The following is a 16,221-nucleotide window of genomic DNA, read 5'->3' as shown; positions in this document are numbered from 1 at the left end:
ACATTCTTCTTGTATTATGTCTTTGTAGTAGACAAGTTGGCAAAGTAAGTTTCAAATAAACAAGGACTGAAAGTAGTTTTTTCTTCAAACTCATGGTGGAAACTGGAATGACTAAGATTCTGTCACTTCATGAATATAGATTAAATGGTGACATTTCATGTTGTGCTCAAGAGACGTGAATAGGTTTATCTGACCTTTGTGATGAATTGATTGTTAGTATTATATTTATTTAGAAAGCCCCTAAAGCATGCTAAGCACAGAGGAAAAAATATTTGGTGGTAATAGAGGTATGGAGTATTGGTTGGGGAGTGCTTGAATATATGTTTTTAATTTTTTTTTTTCCTGAAGATGGCCTGGCATAATCTGTCCTGATCCTGTTAATGGACAGCATGTAACACATGATTTGGATGGGTATGTTGACAGTAATCATGTAGAATACCTTGGTGATCCCCATTCCAGAGGTTGGGTTGCAGTGAAACATATTAGTCGTTATTCTACTTCAGTTAAGGTAGGTACAGTAATATGTTAACTCTTCATAAAGCTGACATTTTATATACATGAATGCATTTATATGAGAAAAGAGTTAAGTCACTTACTGTCATGGGCACAACCCAAACCTGGAGGGGAGGGCAGGGCAGTTTGGGACAGTGCTACAGTGGTTGCAAACCAGGAGTCCGGAAGCTGAGAATTGAAGCAAAGGGAGCAGGTTGGAACAAGACAGGATGGAGGCTGGGAAAAGGTTCAGGCAGAATAATGCAGAGAAAACAGGGAGCTGAAGATCATAGATCAGACCGGGGACCATGAGTACTGGGGCTAGAGAGAGTGTGATCTGTCTCTATACCAGCCCACAGAGCACTGGCAGGGCTACTACTTATATGCAGTAGCCATGCCAAACACTCTAATCAGGACCAGCTGAGGGCAGAGGCAATCAGCAGTGGACAACCAGGCCCATCCAGGCTCTCAGGACCAGTGGGGGCTGGTCTGCACAGCAAGCAGATAAACTAACACAGTTAACACTATGTTCATTTTGAAAGATAAAAATTATTCTGATAGCAAATAAATGCTGGAAGATTTATTTTGATATAACAGATAGTGTGTGAAACCAGATGTAAATAGTGTGTAAATAGTGTGTGAAACCAAAGTTGATATTATGTTAATTATTTGGAATTTTTTACTTCTCTTGTAGCAGATTAAGGATATCAAATTGAAATTTGACTAATAAATTAATATTTGGTATAAGTTATAAACATGAGTTTAGGCAGTTCCATTTTAAAGCATGTTACTGTTATCTTACAGCAATTTCTTAATTTTGAGTTGTGAATGCTAAATGACTAGTTTTCCTGAACAGTGTGTGCATGTTTTCTGGGAAAGTTTTTTTTTTCCTGTTCATTGCTTCTTCAACAAATATTGATAAATATGTTCTGAAAGACATATAAGAAAACTACTTACATCCTGTTTACAGTACTGAGTAGTACAAGGTAGGCTAAAAATGCTATCTTATTTTTGTTTAACTAATTAGACCTATCTTTAAGCTAGTTTGGGTTTATTTTTACCAACTCATATCAAATCATGTTTTAATGAACTGGGACCAAAATAAATCAATAAAGTATTATTAACAGAGTAGCTGTTATCTATAACTATGTCTATAACCATACCCACCTAATAAGCAGTGTACCTGTTATCTATATCTACATCTGTACACATGCATTTACTAAGCAGTTTGAAGTTCAACAAAGAAATTAGCAAGACATCACTTTAAAAGGAAGAGGAATTAACTTTTAGAAAGATACATTTTATTTTCCTAGACAGTAATTTGGGTTGTCCTTTTAAGTGTTTTGTAAGATCTGCTGCAAATGTGTAACCACATTTTCTTGCATATAACATGGCCCAGAATATAATACACATCTTGTTCTTGAAAAGCAGAATGAAGATAAAAAGATATTTCCTTGTAGTAAGTAACTGCATAGCAGCAGCTAGAGAGCTTGCACATTGTTTTGCTTCTTATGGATTGCCACAGATTTTACTTTTGGTTCCATCCAGTATGGCAGAACTTGCGCTTACCATGTTTCTCACATATAATGCACACTTGAATTTCCAGCAGCTGTTTCTTGGAAAAGTTGTATGTTTTATGCAAAAAATATGGTATTTTATATATAAACTTTTTGAGTATGACTATTAACTGTCTGCTTTATAGATTGTATTTCTTTCTTAAGAAACTACTCAATAGCCCACCTTCCCTTTAGTGTTTTTGCAGGACAGAGTGTATCATTTCTCTGTGACATTCTAAACTCTCCAGATAAAGAGACTGCATTTGTCAAATGCTAAAACTCTGGAAGTTTTACAAAAGTTTACTCAGAAAATTAAAGTGAATCATGCTGGCACCTTAATCAAGTTTTCCATTATTCCCGCTTTATATAAATTTTCAAGATTGGGGCAGAGTTCTTAGTTTAAAGGATATCTGAATATAGTTATCATATTGGCATACAGAACATACCTCTCTCTTTTCTTGTTTGTAGCACAGAACAAGGTGCCACACAAGAATATTTACCTAGTCCAAAGCAGTGGTTGCTACCCAGTTCAGTTACCAAGGTATTTATGCATTCTTGTACATAGCTGTTCAACTAATGTGCAGGCAGTTTCAGTTTTTAAATTTCCTGACAGGACACATTCCTGCTTGTAGGGTGTGTCTGCACAAGATGCTTGTGTGCACATACTAACTGCACAGTAAACCTTGCTAATAGTGAGTAAATTTGCTACCTGCAAATGCAAAGAGGAAATTTACTTGCAATTACTAACAGTGCAGTAGCACTCATGTAGATGCTTGATCAGCAGCAAATCTGCTCTTGGTCAGCCAGCCACCAGGGAGAGGGAGTTTGCTCCCTGCCCCCAGGAGCTGCCTGGTGCTGTGGCGGGTTCTGCCACCAGACCCCAGGTGGGGACTATGTCTCCCTGCCCTGGCAGCAGAGAGTTCCAAGCACCTTGATCCGAGATTGTGATTGGGGAGCAAGGGGCTGGGAGATCCTTATCTCCCAGTGCCAGCTCCTTATTTGTAGGGCCAGCGCTGGGAGATAAGGATCTCTCAGCACCAACCCTGCAACTGCAGAGCTGGTGCTGGGAGCTCCCTGCGGGCAGGGGCTGGGGAGCCTCTTCCCCACCCAGCTCTATGATCTCAGTTTTGAACAGAGAACAAACTCTCCAGCCTGTTCCCCACTGTTGAGCTGTTATACTGTAGGGTTGGGGGCCTCATCTTCCAGATGTTCTACTTGAGTGTGCCATCTGGGAAATGGTCAGGGATTGTCACTATCCTCTATCTCAGCTGTTCTGCCCTTGCCCGCCATGTCTTGATGATACTTCAAATCTAGGTGGGAGTTGGAGTTAGAGAGGTTGGCAATCACTGAGCCCTTCCCAGGGTCTCCTTCATGGGGCTACTCCTTCCCTTACACCCTTACAATGGTCTCAAGTTGCAGCAAAGGAAGTTTAGGTTAGGTATCCGGAAAAAAACATTCGGACTAAGATGGTAGTAAAACCTGGATGAATGTGGGGGGAAAGGGGAGGTGATTGCCAATCAACGGTCAGTGTTGAATAGGTGATGGAGCAATTAGAGTGGATGCATGTCTTCAAATCAGCAGGACCAGATGGACTACACCTGAGAGTGCTGAGGGAATTGGCTGGAGTCATTGCGGGACTGTTGGCGAAGGTATTTTAAGACTCGTGGTGCTTGGGAGAGGTCCTGATAGACTGGAAAAGTACCAGCATGGTGCCAATCTTTAAGAAGGGGAGGAGGGAGGATCCAGGAAACTATAGGCCAGTCAGTTTGACCTTGATACTAGGTACATTTTTGGGAAAAAATATCAAGTCCATTTGTGAGAGACTGGCAGAAGGCATGACTCTGAAGGATGCCAACATGTTTTCATTACAGGCAGGTTGTGTCTGACCAACCTCGTCTCCTTCTATGATAAAATAACGAACCACTTAGATGTGGGAGGTGCAGTTAATGTCATATACGTGGATTTTAAAAAGACCTTCAAAATGTTCTCCCATGATCTTATAAAAAAAACTGGGGGACTGTGGGCTGGCAGATTCCACAGGTGGGTTGGGAGCTGGCTAAGGGGTCGAACCCGGAGCGTATTTGTGGACAGGTTTGTATTGTCTTAGCAGGATGTGGCCAGTGGTATCCTGCAGGGTTTGGTTCTTGGCCCCATGCTGTTCAACATCTTTATCAGTGATTTAGATGAGGATGTGGAAAGCACACTGGGCAAGTTTTCGGACACACTAGTGCCCACAGCCCAAGCACTCTGGCGAAATTTGCAGACCCCTTACATTTTGGGGAAAAGTCGGTAGGATGCAGATCCAAGCGGACCTGGACAAGCTGGAAAGGTGAGTGGAGCGGAACCAGATGCAGTTCAATAAGGATAAATGCAGAATGCTTTACCTGGGGAGAAGTAGCCAGCAACATGAATATAGGTTAAGACGAGATGTCCTGGCCAGCACAATGACAGAAAGGGGCCTCAGGGTTATGATTAATCACAGGATGAACTTGAGCTGCCAGTGCGATGCTGTAGTCAACAGAGCTAATAGTGTACTGGAATGCATTGGCTGAGGCTAAGGAAGTGAGCAAGGATAAGGAAGTGATGCTTCTTCTCTACTCGGTGCTGGTAAGACCCCAGCTGGAGTACTGTGTCCAGTTCTGGGTGCCGCACTTCAAAAAAGACATGGAGAATCTTGAAAGGATCCAGAGAAGGCCGCAAGAATGATTAAGGACCTGGAGGACAAACCTTATGAGGAAAGACTAAGGGATCTGGGACTGTTCAGCCTGGGGAAGAGAAGACAGAGGGGGGACTTGGTGGCTGTCTATATGTAAGGGGTGAATATTGTGCGGGCCGGGCCCCGATCCCGCCGCCAAGTGCGAGTCGGGAGGGGGGATCCGCGGCCCGTCTTTTGCACACGCGGGCTGTGGCCAGCAGCCCGGGCACGCAGGGTCGGAGAAAACCGGTGGTGAGCTAGAATCAGTCACAAACGCGTAGTGGTTGATTGAAAAGATTATTTACTTACACCCAAAGATGGTAGTGGTATAGGCTGGACAGCTTTCCAGGTGCAGCTCCGCTTAAATCCTCGCTGGAGGACTACGACAAATTCCTTCCCACGGAGTTGTTTAGGCTCTGCGGGTTTGGCAATTCTTTCCCACGGAGTTGTTTAGGCTCCGCAGGTTCGGTTCGGTTCCCTGGTCCCCCAGAGTTGTTAAGGCTCCGTGGGTTCGAAAATTGGGTTTACAGGAAAGGGATACGTCTTGGATTGTGCTCGGCGACGGGAAGAGGCTAGAGGCAATTTGTTCTTTTTTCTTTTCCCCTCTGGAGTAGTTAAAGCTCCGTGGGTTCGATTATTAAGCCTCTATTGCCTGCTTGAGACGCGTTGGGTCCGTGAGGATCTGCAGCGCTTAGAGATCTTCACACTGGGTGAAGTCTCCCCCTCCTGGTGTTCATGAAGTCCTCCAACTTGGGCGGAAACCACTCGAGCCTTTTGTACGGCTAGCAAGCCAATAGCTAGCCGCCACGTGTGCCTACATTCAGAACCGGCCAATAATGTGGCGCAAATCTGAATACAAATGGCGGGAACTCCTTTGCACCGTACATCTCTGAGATGCAAAAGAAATGCACCATGCAAAGCAGCTGCAAATTGGCGGGAAATCCCCTGTTGCACCAGAGTTCTCTCCCGCAGCAGAGAACTCTACCGTGCAAAGAAAGCTACAATTTGGGTGGGAACAATAATTTAGCGGTGCCGAAGCACACACAAACAAAAACCATAACTTTGGGTTGTGACAAATATCAGGACCTGGGAGAAAACTGTTTACTAGGGTGTCCCAGGGGAGGACAAGGAGCAATGTCCATAAATTGTTAGAGGATGGTTTCAGGTTGTATGTAAGGAAGAACTTTGTGGCAAGGGTGACCAGAATCTGGAATAGACTTCTGAAGGAAGTGGTGCAGTCCCCAACCTTGGAAGTCTTCAAGAGGAGACTGGACAGACACCTTGCTGGGATCATTTGATCTCAGCGGTATTCATGCCCAGAGCTGGGGGGTTGGACTCAACGGTCTTTCTAGCCCTTAATTTCTATAATTCTATGATAAAGCACTGGTACAGGTGACCTAAAGAGGTTGTGGAATCTCCATCCATATTTGTTTTTTAAGGTTGGGGTAAACAAACCTTAGCTGGGGTGATGTAGTTAGGGATGATCCTGCTTTGAGCAGGGGTTGAACTAGATGACCTCCTGAGGTCATCTGATTTTCATTGATTTTGTGATTCTAATTTTCTATGATTTTGTGATTATATTATATTGTGACAAACCATGCTATGCTGTGCAGGCAGTTGTAGACTATGCAAGCTCTGGACAAGCATTACACTTGTGCTAGAAGAAACACATTTATTCTGACGCAAAAAAGAAATATAAAGCCAGGAGGATGGGATTTTGCATACAGGTGCTTTTTCATAGAAGAGGACTGTTTTTTCCATGAAAGAATGGGAGCATTTTTAGCAAGGAAGATCTCTCTTCTCTCAGGAAATCTTGAATGTCTGCATGTTCCTGAGGACCCCTAGTAATCCACAATGTTCTGCACTCCCTCCCTCCCCTCCAATGGGAAGGAGGGAGAGCACTGACTCCTTCTAGCCAGGGCTGGGTAGGAAGGATACTCCTGCAGCTGGACCTGTCCCTGCTACATGCACAGCTCCATTTATGCACCCCCTCTCACCACATTTTCCAGTGCTGAAACTGAACACCTGTCCCTAACCATAGCATGATGTTCAGGTGCTCCACAGCCCCAAGTCTTTTTTCACTGTTCTGCTGCATGTCTGCAGGGAACAGACATGCTTTTTGCCCTTGGTAGAACTCTTTACTCCAGCAAATCTTAGTCTCACCTGCCCAAGACCAGACCTTGCAACTCCAGCAGAATAAGCGTTCCAGGTTATGGAGTTGTATATCTGTTGGTTTGAAAAATGTTATAGATTGTCTCCTCTAGAGGAGAAATGCCTGTAATTGTCAATTGTTCTGAAAATCATCCAAAGTACAGACAGTCAGTAAGGTATATAACACAGAAAAAAGATTTATTATGCAAGAAAAATTGATCATACAGACAAATATAACTGTAAATTGGGAAACAGAATGCAAGAACTAAACAAAAACAAACAACCAAAGTTCTTGCCTTGATTTTCTTACAAAGAAAAACAGTCCTTCTGCTCTAGCTAGTGAACAGCCCCTTTGTCAATCTTGTGAGTGTTTCCAGTGAGCAGCTTCCTTTGCTCTACAGGCTATCCCAGCTTTTCCACATCTGGGGGCCTTGATGCACACCCTAAGGTGAGGGATCTGTATACAAAGAGCCTTCTCAAAAGTCATTTAAATGCCTTATTTTAAGTAATTTAAATGCCTTATTTAAGTTTAAGTCATCTAAATGCCTTATTTTTGTATTGTATCTTTAGGGAACGTGTATTATGCAAATCATTTTCTTCTTCGTGATAGGTTTCTGTCTAACATCTACATTTTTGCATATGATTTCTCCTTCCAGGAAAACTCTTAATCTATTTTTTCAGCTATCACTTAGAGAAATGAATGGGTATAGAAGTAAATGCAACTGAGTGCATTTCTTTAAAATGCAAAACTCTAGAACTCTTGGTTCAGATATGATACTTTTTATTACACCAACTAACTGAGATACAGAACTGGGACTAGTGACCCGGATCAAAGATAACAAGGAGTCCTTTTTTAAATACATAGGGAGTAAAATGTAGGCCCCCGCAGGACACGCTTGGCAATCTGGTGGTTGCACCAGATGATAAAGCTGGCCTCTTTAACAAATTCTTTGCCTCCATTTCTGAGCAGGGACAGGGACATCCCCACCACCGGGATCCTGGATGAACTCAGGAGAGGCACAACCAGGCCCGAGGTCAGAGAGGACCTGGTCAGGGAGCTTCTGGTGGGATTGGACATCTTCAAATCAGCAGGTCCAGATGATCTCTACCCAAGGGTGCTGAGGGAATTGGCAGAAACTATTGCGGGACCCCTGGCACAGCTCTATGAGCACTCGTGGTGCTCTGGCGAGGTGTCAGAGGATTGGAAAAGGGCCAATGTGATTCCCATTTTCAAAAAAGGGAGGAAGGAGGACCCAGGAAACTATAGGCCCATTAGTCTTACCTCGGTTCTGGGGAAGCTCTTTGAGAAAATTATCCAAAAACACATCTGCAAGGGACCAGCAGGGGAGATTATGCTTAGGGGCAACCAACATGGGTTCATTAGAGGCAGGTCCTGTCAGACCAACCTGGTGGCCTTCTATGACCAGGTCACAAAATCCTTGGATGCAGGTGTCGCGGTGGATGTAGTCTTTCTGGACTTCAGGAAGGCCTTCAACACTGTCTCTCACCCCATTCTCATCAAAAAATTAGGCAACTGTGGTGTCGATGCCTACACAGTCAGATGGGTCGCAAGTTAGCTGGAGGGCCGCACCCAGAGTGGTGGTGGACGGGTCATTTTTGATCTGGAGGGATGTGGGCAGTGGGGTTCTCCAGGGCTTGGTCCTCGGGCCCGCACTGTTCAACATCTTTATCAGCGACCTAGACAAAGGGGTGAAAAGCACCTTGTTCAAGTTCACAGATGACACTAAGATGTGGGGAGAAGTGGGCACGTTAGAAGGGAGGGACAGGCTACAGCTAGATCTGGACAGGTTACAAGGGTGGGTGGATGAGAATAGGATGGGTTTCAATACTGACAAGTGCAAGATACTGCACCTGGGGAGGCAGAAAAGGATCTTGGAGTCATTACTGATTCCAAGATGAACATGGGCCGCCAATGTGAGGGTGCGGTCAGTAGGGCCAACCGCATCTTGTCATGCATCCACAGATGCATCACAAGCAGGTCCAAGGAGCTGATCCTCCCCATCTATGCGACATTGGTCAAGCCACAGTTGGAGTACTGCATCCAGTTCTGGGCACCACACTTCAAGAGGGATGTGGACAGCATTGAGAGGGTCCAAAGGAGGGCCACTCGCATGATCGGGGGCAGCAGGGGAGGAGAGGCTACAGGAGAGGCTACGGGACCAAAGAGGAGAGGCTACGGGACCTGAACCTGTTCAGTCTCCACAAGAGAAGGCTGAGGTGATTTGGTGGCTGTCTATAAACTTACCAAGGGGGACCAGCGGGGAACGGGGGAGACCCTGTTCCCCCGAGCACTACCAGGAGTAACTAGGAATAATGGCCATAAATTGACTGAGAGTAGGCTGGACATCAGGAAGCACTACTTCACAGTAAGGGGGGCTAGGATCTGGAACCAACTTCCAAGGGAAGTGGTTATTTGACCCCAGCATTGTTTCCTGCCCATAGCAGGGAGTCGGACTTGATGATCTGCTCAGGTCCCTTCCAACCCTACCAACTATGAAACTAAGAAAATGCAAAAAAAAATCTTTTTCTGCAAGCTTTCGGGCACACTTACCCTTCCTGAAGCCCAGGAAATATTAAAGATGGTAAAAAGTCCCCATAGGTAGAAAATAAACTTAATTTTTGCACAGAGGAAGGTCAAGGTGAAAGTCTGTTCCTTTGGGTCTATCAGATTGTCTTTGTGAGTTGCTGTCTGATGTACAGATAAGCCAGGATTCCTTACCTGGTGGTGTCAGATGGCAGACAGACAGGGAGGTGTAGAAATCTTTCCCGTTGTTAAGCAATGAAGTTTAAATCCAAAATCAGCTAAAATTCAGATTCTTCCATGTTTTAGGGATGTATTTGGTAGCTGTGTTGGTCTGAGACAAAAAGAAATGCAAAACTCTAGAACTCTTGGTTCAGAAATGATACCTTTTATTAGACCAACTAAAAAATTGCACAGAGCTGCTCTGGAGGACAGTGAGGGCTAGATTTCCAGCTCCTGCCCACTTCCTAGAGCAGCCAGCTCTGCACTGTGCAGAGCTGCTCCAGGGGACAGGCGGGGGCTGAGTTTCTAGCCCCTGCTCACCCTCCGAAGCTCCCAGCTCTGTGCCAGGATCCAGGATGGAGCAAAGAGCTCCCCAATCCTGACATTGATAGGCTCCCAGCTCCTGGGGGAAGCCAGGGGCTGTACCCTGTGGTTCCCTGCTAGCTAGGCTGACTGGGAGCAAATTTGCTCCCAGTCAGCGTCTATGTGAGTGTTACTGTGCAGTACCTACTGTGCAGTTAGTTTACTACCTGTATTTACGGGTAGTAGTTAACTGTGCAGTAGACTCTTTTACTGCTCAGTAAATATGCACATGTGTAGACAGTGTGCAGTAAAGCATCTTGTGTAGACACACCCACTCATACATTCATAGTCATATATTCATATGGTTCATACAAACATAAAAATGATAAAACTGAACATAGATAATAATACCTGTAAATTGAGGCTAAGCACCACAGTAGTAAGTCCAGTTCAGGAAAACATCTATGTATTACAAACATGTTACCTCAAAGTTAATCCTGTTTTTGGATCTGTGACATATATCAACAAAAAGGACATACTTACTGCTGGCGGTCAGTGGCTATTCAAGTGCACTTGATAGCTCTACATTTGCATGGAAAAGAAAACTTGTCAACAAGTCTAAGTTGCAGGAATAACATAAGTGGTGATTAGAAAGATGTTTAACAGACTTACTCTTCCATAACTACAGTGATAGACTTGCCTTTTCCACAACTAGCATTGCTACTTGATGGAAAGGAATATTTTTCTGGCTTTGCTGCACTGAAATAAATGACTTCCTGATATCTGCCCATTAATCTCACTAGTGATTGAAAGGATGCAACAAAATGCAGTTGTAATGTGTGTAACAGCAGGTGCAACCAGGGGGCAATCTGCAGAGCTATGCTGACTGTTAATTTGGGGCTGGAAAGCAAGGGGAAAAGGAAGCTTGAGGCTAGAGTAAGGGAAAGAGAGCTGAGTGCACCTGGAACCTGGTCAGCTGTACACAGAGAAGTGCACAGTGGAGCTGGAGATTTCACTGGCTTGGCAGCCAGGACTGTGAACTGAAGGAGCTAGACTCAAACTTGGGGACAGCTGCAGGATGCTATTTGAGCACTCTAGGGACTAAACAGGGACATTTCCAGAGGTGTCTGTTGGGGGAGGGGTGTAATTAAAGTTCTAAGTTTGTGTTACCACAGTGTTGATATTTTTTTACCTTTTACCTGTTCCATCTCTTTGGCCCATTGGTTTATGACCTTAACCCCTATGATTTTTCTGTACAAAAGTGTGTAACAATTGGACCAACCTAGGTCCAGTCCCGACGTCCACCCACCTGCCTCACCTTTGATGCAATTAAAGCTGTTCCCAGGCAGGAGGCTGTCCATTTAATTGCTCTGATACCAAGGGTGAATACACAGCTCCGAACCTCCCCTTATACCATGTCCCATAACTCACAGATAACCTCCTTATCCACAAACTCCCCTGGCCCCTTAGCTGGGCCACACTTGGCCTCACCCAGCCTAGATTTGGCTTCAGGCAGCGTCAGACCTACCTACCTACACGGGATTCAATACCTTGCCCTTCACTGGGGCCTCAACACCCCGCTCCCTCACTGGGTTTCTGGGCCTAAAGCCACTTGGGCTTCAGGCCTCACTCAGTGGGCCTGGACCCTGTCTAAGGCCCTCTTCCCCCAGCCTGGGCCCCACTCAGTGGGCCTTGCCCTGTGCTTTTCTGTTGGGGTGTGCTCCCTTAGTCTTTCTCCACAAGGTCATCCGCAAGGCACAGGGGGGCTGAGGCTTTCTGGTGCTCCATACTCGGCCTTCACTGGGGAGGTACAGGTGTGGCATTTCCTGGAGACTGCCCTGCCACAAGCAGCTCCACCACACCATCCTCCCCAGCAGGGTGTGGTTTTAAGTCATGCCCCCAGACTAGAAACCTCCTCCATTCCCATAGTTCTTATCCTGAGCCTCCAAGCTGTTCTGGGAGCAGCAGCCAGCTGTGTGATGTTGTTCCTTCATCCCCCTAGAGCAACTGCCAGCTCTGCTTTTGGGCCTAGCCTTATACCCAGGCTCCCAGCCTCTCTACCAATCAGGTGGTCTCCTGCCTAACATATGACCGCCTGATTGGGCCTGCTCCCACTTGCAGCCTGCTTACTTCAGTCCCCTTAAAGTGGTAGACACAACCTGTGCTCTGCCACAAAGTGGAGACACTCTCCCTTGCTTCTGGTGCCAGTTTCTGAGGCTGCAGTGTAGGCACACAGTGTAATGCTACTAGTACAGAGGTCTTTTAGAATGTTATCAGGATCTCTTCTTTCTTCAAATGGTATCACATTTTTTTCAATTTCAAAAATGCTTTTTCATCCTGCATTCCGATCTAGAGTTGCTTCATCCTAAGGTTAGCACAGGTGAGCTGGTGTATGCCATGCAAGTACATTCTGTTTGGTTTTTCTCTTGATATCTGTCTTATCTGAAATGTTTTGCTCAGAGAGCCTTTTTTTCTATTTATACAGAAGAAAACAACATTCTCCTGAATCTATATTTGTGTAATATATTTGAATATTTATTGTATGTAAAACAACTTACTTTCATGCTGCTTTCCTTCAAGGTGTGCCTGTCTGCCTTCTTAATGTACCATCTGCAGTTCAATGATTCTAGTGTCAGTTATTTCACCATTAAAAAAATGTTTAAAGGTCTTAGTAGGTTGTCTTTCCTGGTCACAGAATCCATCCTGTCATAGGGCCTTATCATGGTGCTGGAAATTATAGATTCCCTTTCTGAAACCTTGGAATTTTTTTCTTTGTGGTGCTTAAGACATTTTGAGGCACAAGTACATTTGTAGCAGGAGTAAGTAAACTGCAGATTTTAATAGCTAATCCTCACATGACAGTATCCCACAAGAACAAAGCTGTCTTGTGTTCTCATCCCAAATATGTGTCAAAAATGGTGTCTGTATAGCACCGTTAATTTGTTCTTTTAAAATGTCATTGTCATCTACAGAAATGAGACTGAATAACCAAGATTTCAAGGGGGACTAGGATTTTTTTTAATTTTACTTGGATAGGACTAACACCTTATATAGTCTTGAAGGTATTTATTTAAAAAAATGTTTGCTAACAAGGTTTGCATCACTAACATCCAGTGTAGACACAAGTAAAGGCCTATACAACAGTATTAGACAAAGGCAGTAGTCAAGAAGAGTATGGAAGAAGAAATTCCCTTGGACCTGTAGCATGCCCCTGCTGCTCCAGCAAACTGCCTCAGCATGCTGGAGGAAATAGAAGCATGGCTGGCAACATGGTTCAAAGTTGGCTGGGACTCAGGCTCTGTCCATGGTAAGCAGAGATGTGGGGGGACTGTGGGGATGGACTGTGTGGGAGGCGTAGGTTTTCCCATCCACCTGCCTCCCCCATGGTGCATAACCCCCACCACTAATGGCAGCAGCTAGCCCCAGGCCCTTGGGGTGCTCATGGGCCCACTGCAGGCAGAGCTCCCCAGTGGCACGCTGCCTGAGACCCAGGGGCTACATGTGGTGCATGGAACCAGCCCACCTCACTGGCATGTGCCTTTGGGAAGAACTGGGCTGGCTTTTGCTGCCACACAGGACTTCTGGCATTGCAGGAAGGAGCTGCGTGCCATCGGGCTAGGTTGGCTGTTGCCTCCTTGTGTTGGGCACATGGAGGCAGGAGCTGGCCTGGCCCAATGGCGTGTGGGCCATTTGGAGGCAGGAACTGGCCCAGCCCAATGGCTAACAACTTCTGCCTGCACTGCTGGGAGCCCCGGGTGGTGGCAGGAGCCAGCCCAGTCCTGCCTTAAGGCATGTGCCAACAGAGGGGGCTGACTCCATGTGCCAAGTGTAGACCCTGGGTCTCAGGCTGTACTGTGCGCTGTTGGGGGGCTCTGCCTGCAGTGGGCCATGGGCACCTTGAGGACCCACTGCTGGCTGCTGCCACTGGCTGTGGAGGCTCTGTGCTGTGTGTGGGAGAGGGGGCCTATGAGTGCCCTGAGGGCCCACTGCTAGCTGTTGCTGTCTGTGGTGGGGGCTGTGCACCGTGGGGGAGGCAGGTAGACGAGAGAACCTACCTCTTCCACACAGTCCCGCCTCCACCCTTACAGTCCCCTGCACATCTCTGCTTACCATGGACAGAGCCTGGGTCCTAGCCGACTCTGGGTCACTGCTGCCAGCCATGCCCTTCTATTTCCTCCAGCATGCTGAGGCAGTGTGCTGCTGCAGTAGGGGCATGCGTACCCTGCATGCCCTGCTGCCAAATGGGACAGGACCTGCTGGCAGGAGCCACAGCTGCAGGGGCAACTGCTGCACTGCAGCCATGCCCCGTGCCCACACCAGTGCTGGGACATGTGACCCTGACCAGGGTGTGTGGGGGGGGGGCGCTCCTGATCCCAGGAACCACTTGGGTGGTGTAATGGGCTGGGGGGAGGGGTAGAGGTGGCAGAGCGGGTGGATGATGGCCAGTGGGGATTGAGGTGGCAGTAGGATGTATGTGATGGGTTAGGGGTGGCAGCAGGGGTGTGTGTATGGGAGAGAGAGGGATGGGGGTGAGGGGTAGGGGAGCGCTCTGGATAGGAGTGGCTGCCAGAGCTGGGCTTGGAGCTATCCTGCCTGCCTAGAGTAGCCTGTGCAGGGGGAGGCTGGCCTGCAAGGGAAGGGGCTTGTCAAGCTCAGTACCGGAGCCTCAGTTGAGTGCTTCCCAGAAAGGGCATGGGGATCACTGGGGCGTGGGCACAGGCACAGGGAGCAGAACAGCAAGGGCTGCCACTGCTCAAAGCCACAAAGCAGCAGGTGGGACAGCTGTAGCTGGACCCACGTCCTGGTGCAGGGAGGGGCCTGCTGCTGGGAGGGAGTGAGTAGGGCAGGCAGGGGCTGTGGGTCAGGAATGAGGGACACTGGCAGGGCTGTGGTTTGGAAGTGAGGGGCAAGGGCATGGGCAGGGGCAGGGCACCAGTATATCAGTGCTGCTTAGAGCCACAAAGCAGCTGTGGGCCCAGCTCCAGCTGTCCCAACATCCTGGTGAGCAAAGGGGGCAGGGGAAGCTCTGATTTTTCTATGATAAAAAAGCCAAAAGCAAACACTGAAGTGATAGATAATTAGAATTTATTTTATTATAATGGCAGAGGTACAGGTAGACTTTCAAATTGCTTTAAAAGTGTAAGAATATCAATAAAACATTGCCCAACTGATCTCTAAATATATATAGTGGCATTTCATTTTAATCAGAGAAGAATGTGGATTTGGGGTATTTTAATGAGAGAATTTGGGTTTTTTATCAGAGAATTTGTAATTTTTAAGTGGGGAACACCAGGATCCCTGCTGATGAGGCAAGTGGCAGGACCTGGGCAGAGAAGCCTTCCCAGGGCCAGCACTGGGGATCCAGCTGGAGGGCAGATGAGGTGGCTGAGCTCCTGGCCGTTTGGGGCCAGGAGGACATGCTTTGACAGTTCAAAGTGGGCCACTTCAGTGAGCACATCTGGGCAGTAGCTGCCCACATGGTAGAGCAGGGGCACCAGAAGACATGACAGTGGTGGTGCATGAAGGACAAGTTTATAGACACAGCCCATTGGCAGCTGGCCCAGAGGTGCAGGCAGTTCTCCTGCAGTGCCCGTACCACAGCCCAGGTGGCCATGCGGTCCCCGTTTGGGGATGCAGGTCCAAGGGAGCGGATGCTGTCACAGATGGCAGCAGGTCACAGTCAGGCAATAGCCCTCACTGCCAGACTGCTGCAGTGAGTAGAATAGGGGTGGGCAAAATATGGCCTGTGGTCCAGATCTGGTCCACCAGCTGATTGTATCCCATCCCCAGGCAGGCACCCACCAGTTAATTGTATCCAGTCCCACTGGTAACTGTCCCTGGTGTGCTCTGCATGGGGCTGAGTCCCACTTGAGGCAATGCATGTTGCACTCTCAGCCTCCCCCACCAGAGGGCACCAGCCCTGTCTGCAGGCACAGCTTCTGAGCAGGTCTACTGCTGCCGCTGTCCAGGGAACTGCTGGGCTCCACCAGCCTCCAGCAACTCCTCCTGTCCCTGCTGCAGCGCTCCGGGCAGCAAGTAGGGAGGAGAAGCTGCAGTGTTGAGAGCAGTGGGCTGGGCTCTGCCTGCAGCTCACTCTGGTCCTGCTCAGTGCCAGGCGGATGCTGGGGGTGGGGCAGGGTGGTTATGAAGGAGCCAGCTGCTCACAAAAGCCTGGCAGGGCAGAGGCATAGAGCAGGCAGGAAGGGGGGAGCAGCAGCAGGAGCCAGTGTGCACTTAGTGCAGCTTGACCAGGCAGGCAC

At 47.3% G+C, this 16,221-nt stretch overlaps 1 protein-coding gene across 9 annotated transcripts in view; it reads left to right on the top strand.

The window, feature by feature from the left end:
- ZCWPW2 (zinc finger CW-type and PWWP domain containing 2) overlaps positions 1-16,221 on the top strand; it is a 147,250-nt gene that overhangs the window by 23,836 nt on the left and 107,193 nt on the right. For all 9 annotated transcript variants that reach the window (XM_059728839.1, XM_019498023.2, XM_059728838.1 and 6 more), the window contains exon 3: positions 349-508. In XM_059728839.1, the coding sequence (XP_059584822.1) occupies positions 349-508 (160 nt within the window). The remainder of the gene's footprint in view (positions 1-348; positions 509-16,221) is intronic.

Source organism: Alligator mississippiensis, chromosome 5, assembly GCF_030867095.1.
Source record: "Alligator mississippiensis isolate rAllMis1 chromosome 5, rAllMis1, whole genome shotgun sequence".
Lineage (NCBI taxonomy): Eukaryota > Metazoa > Chordata > Crocodylia > Alligatoridae > Alligator > Alligator mississippiensis.
The sequence above is the reverse complement of the archived record's forward strand: the minus strand, read 5'-3'. Positions and strand labels throughout refer to the sequence as shown.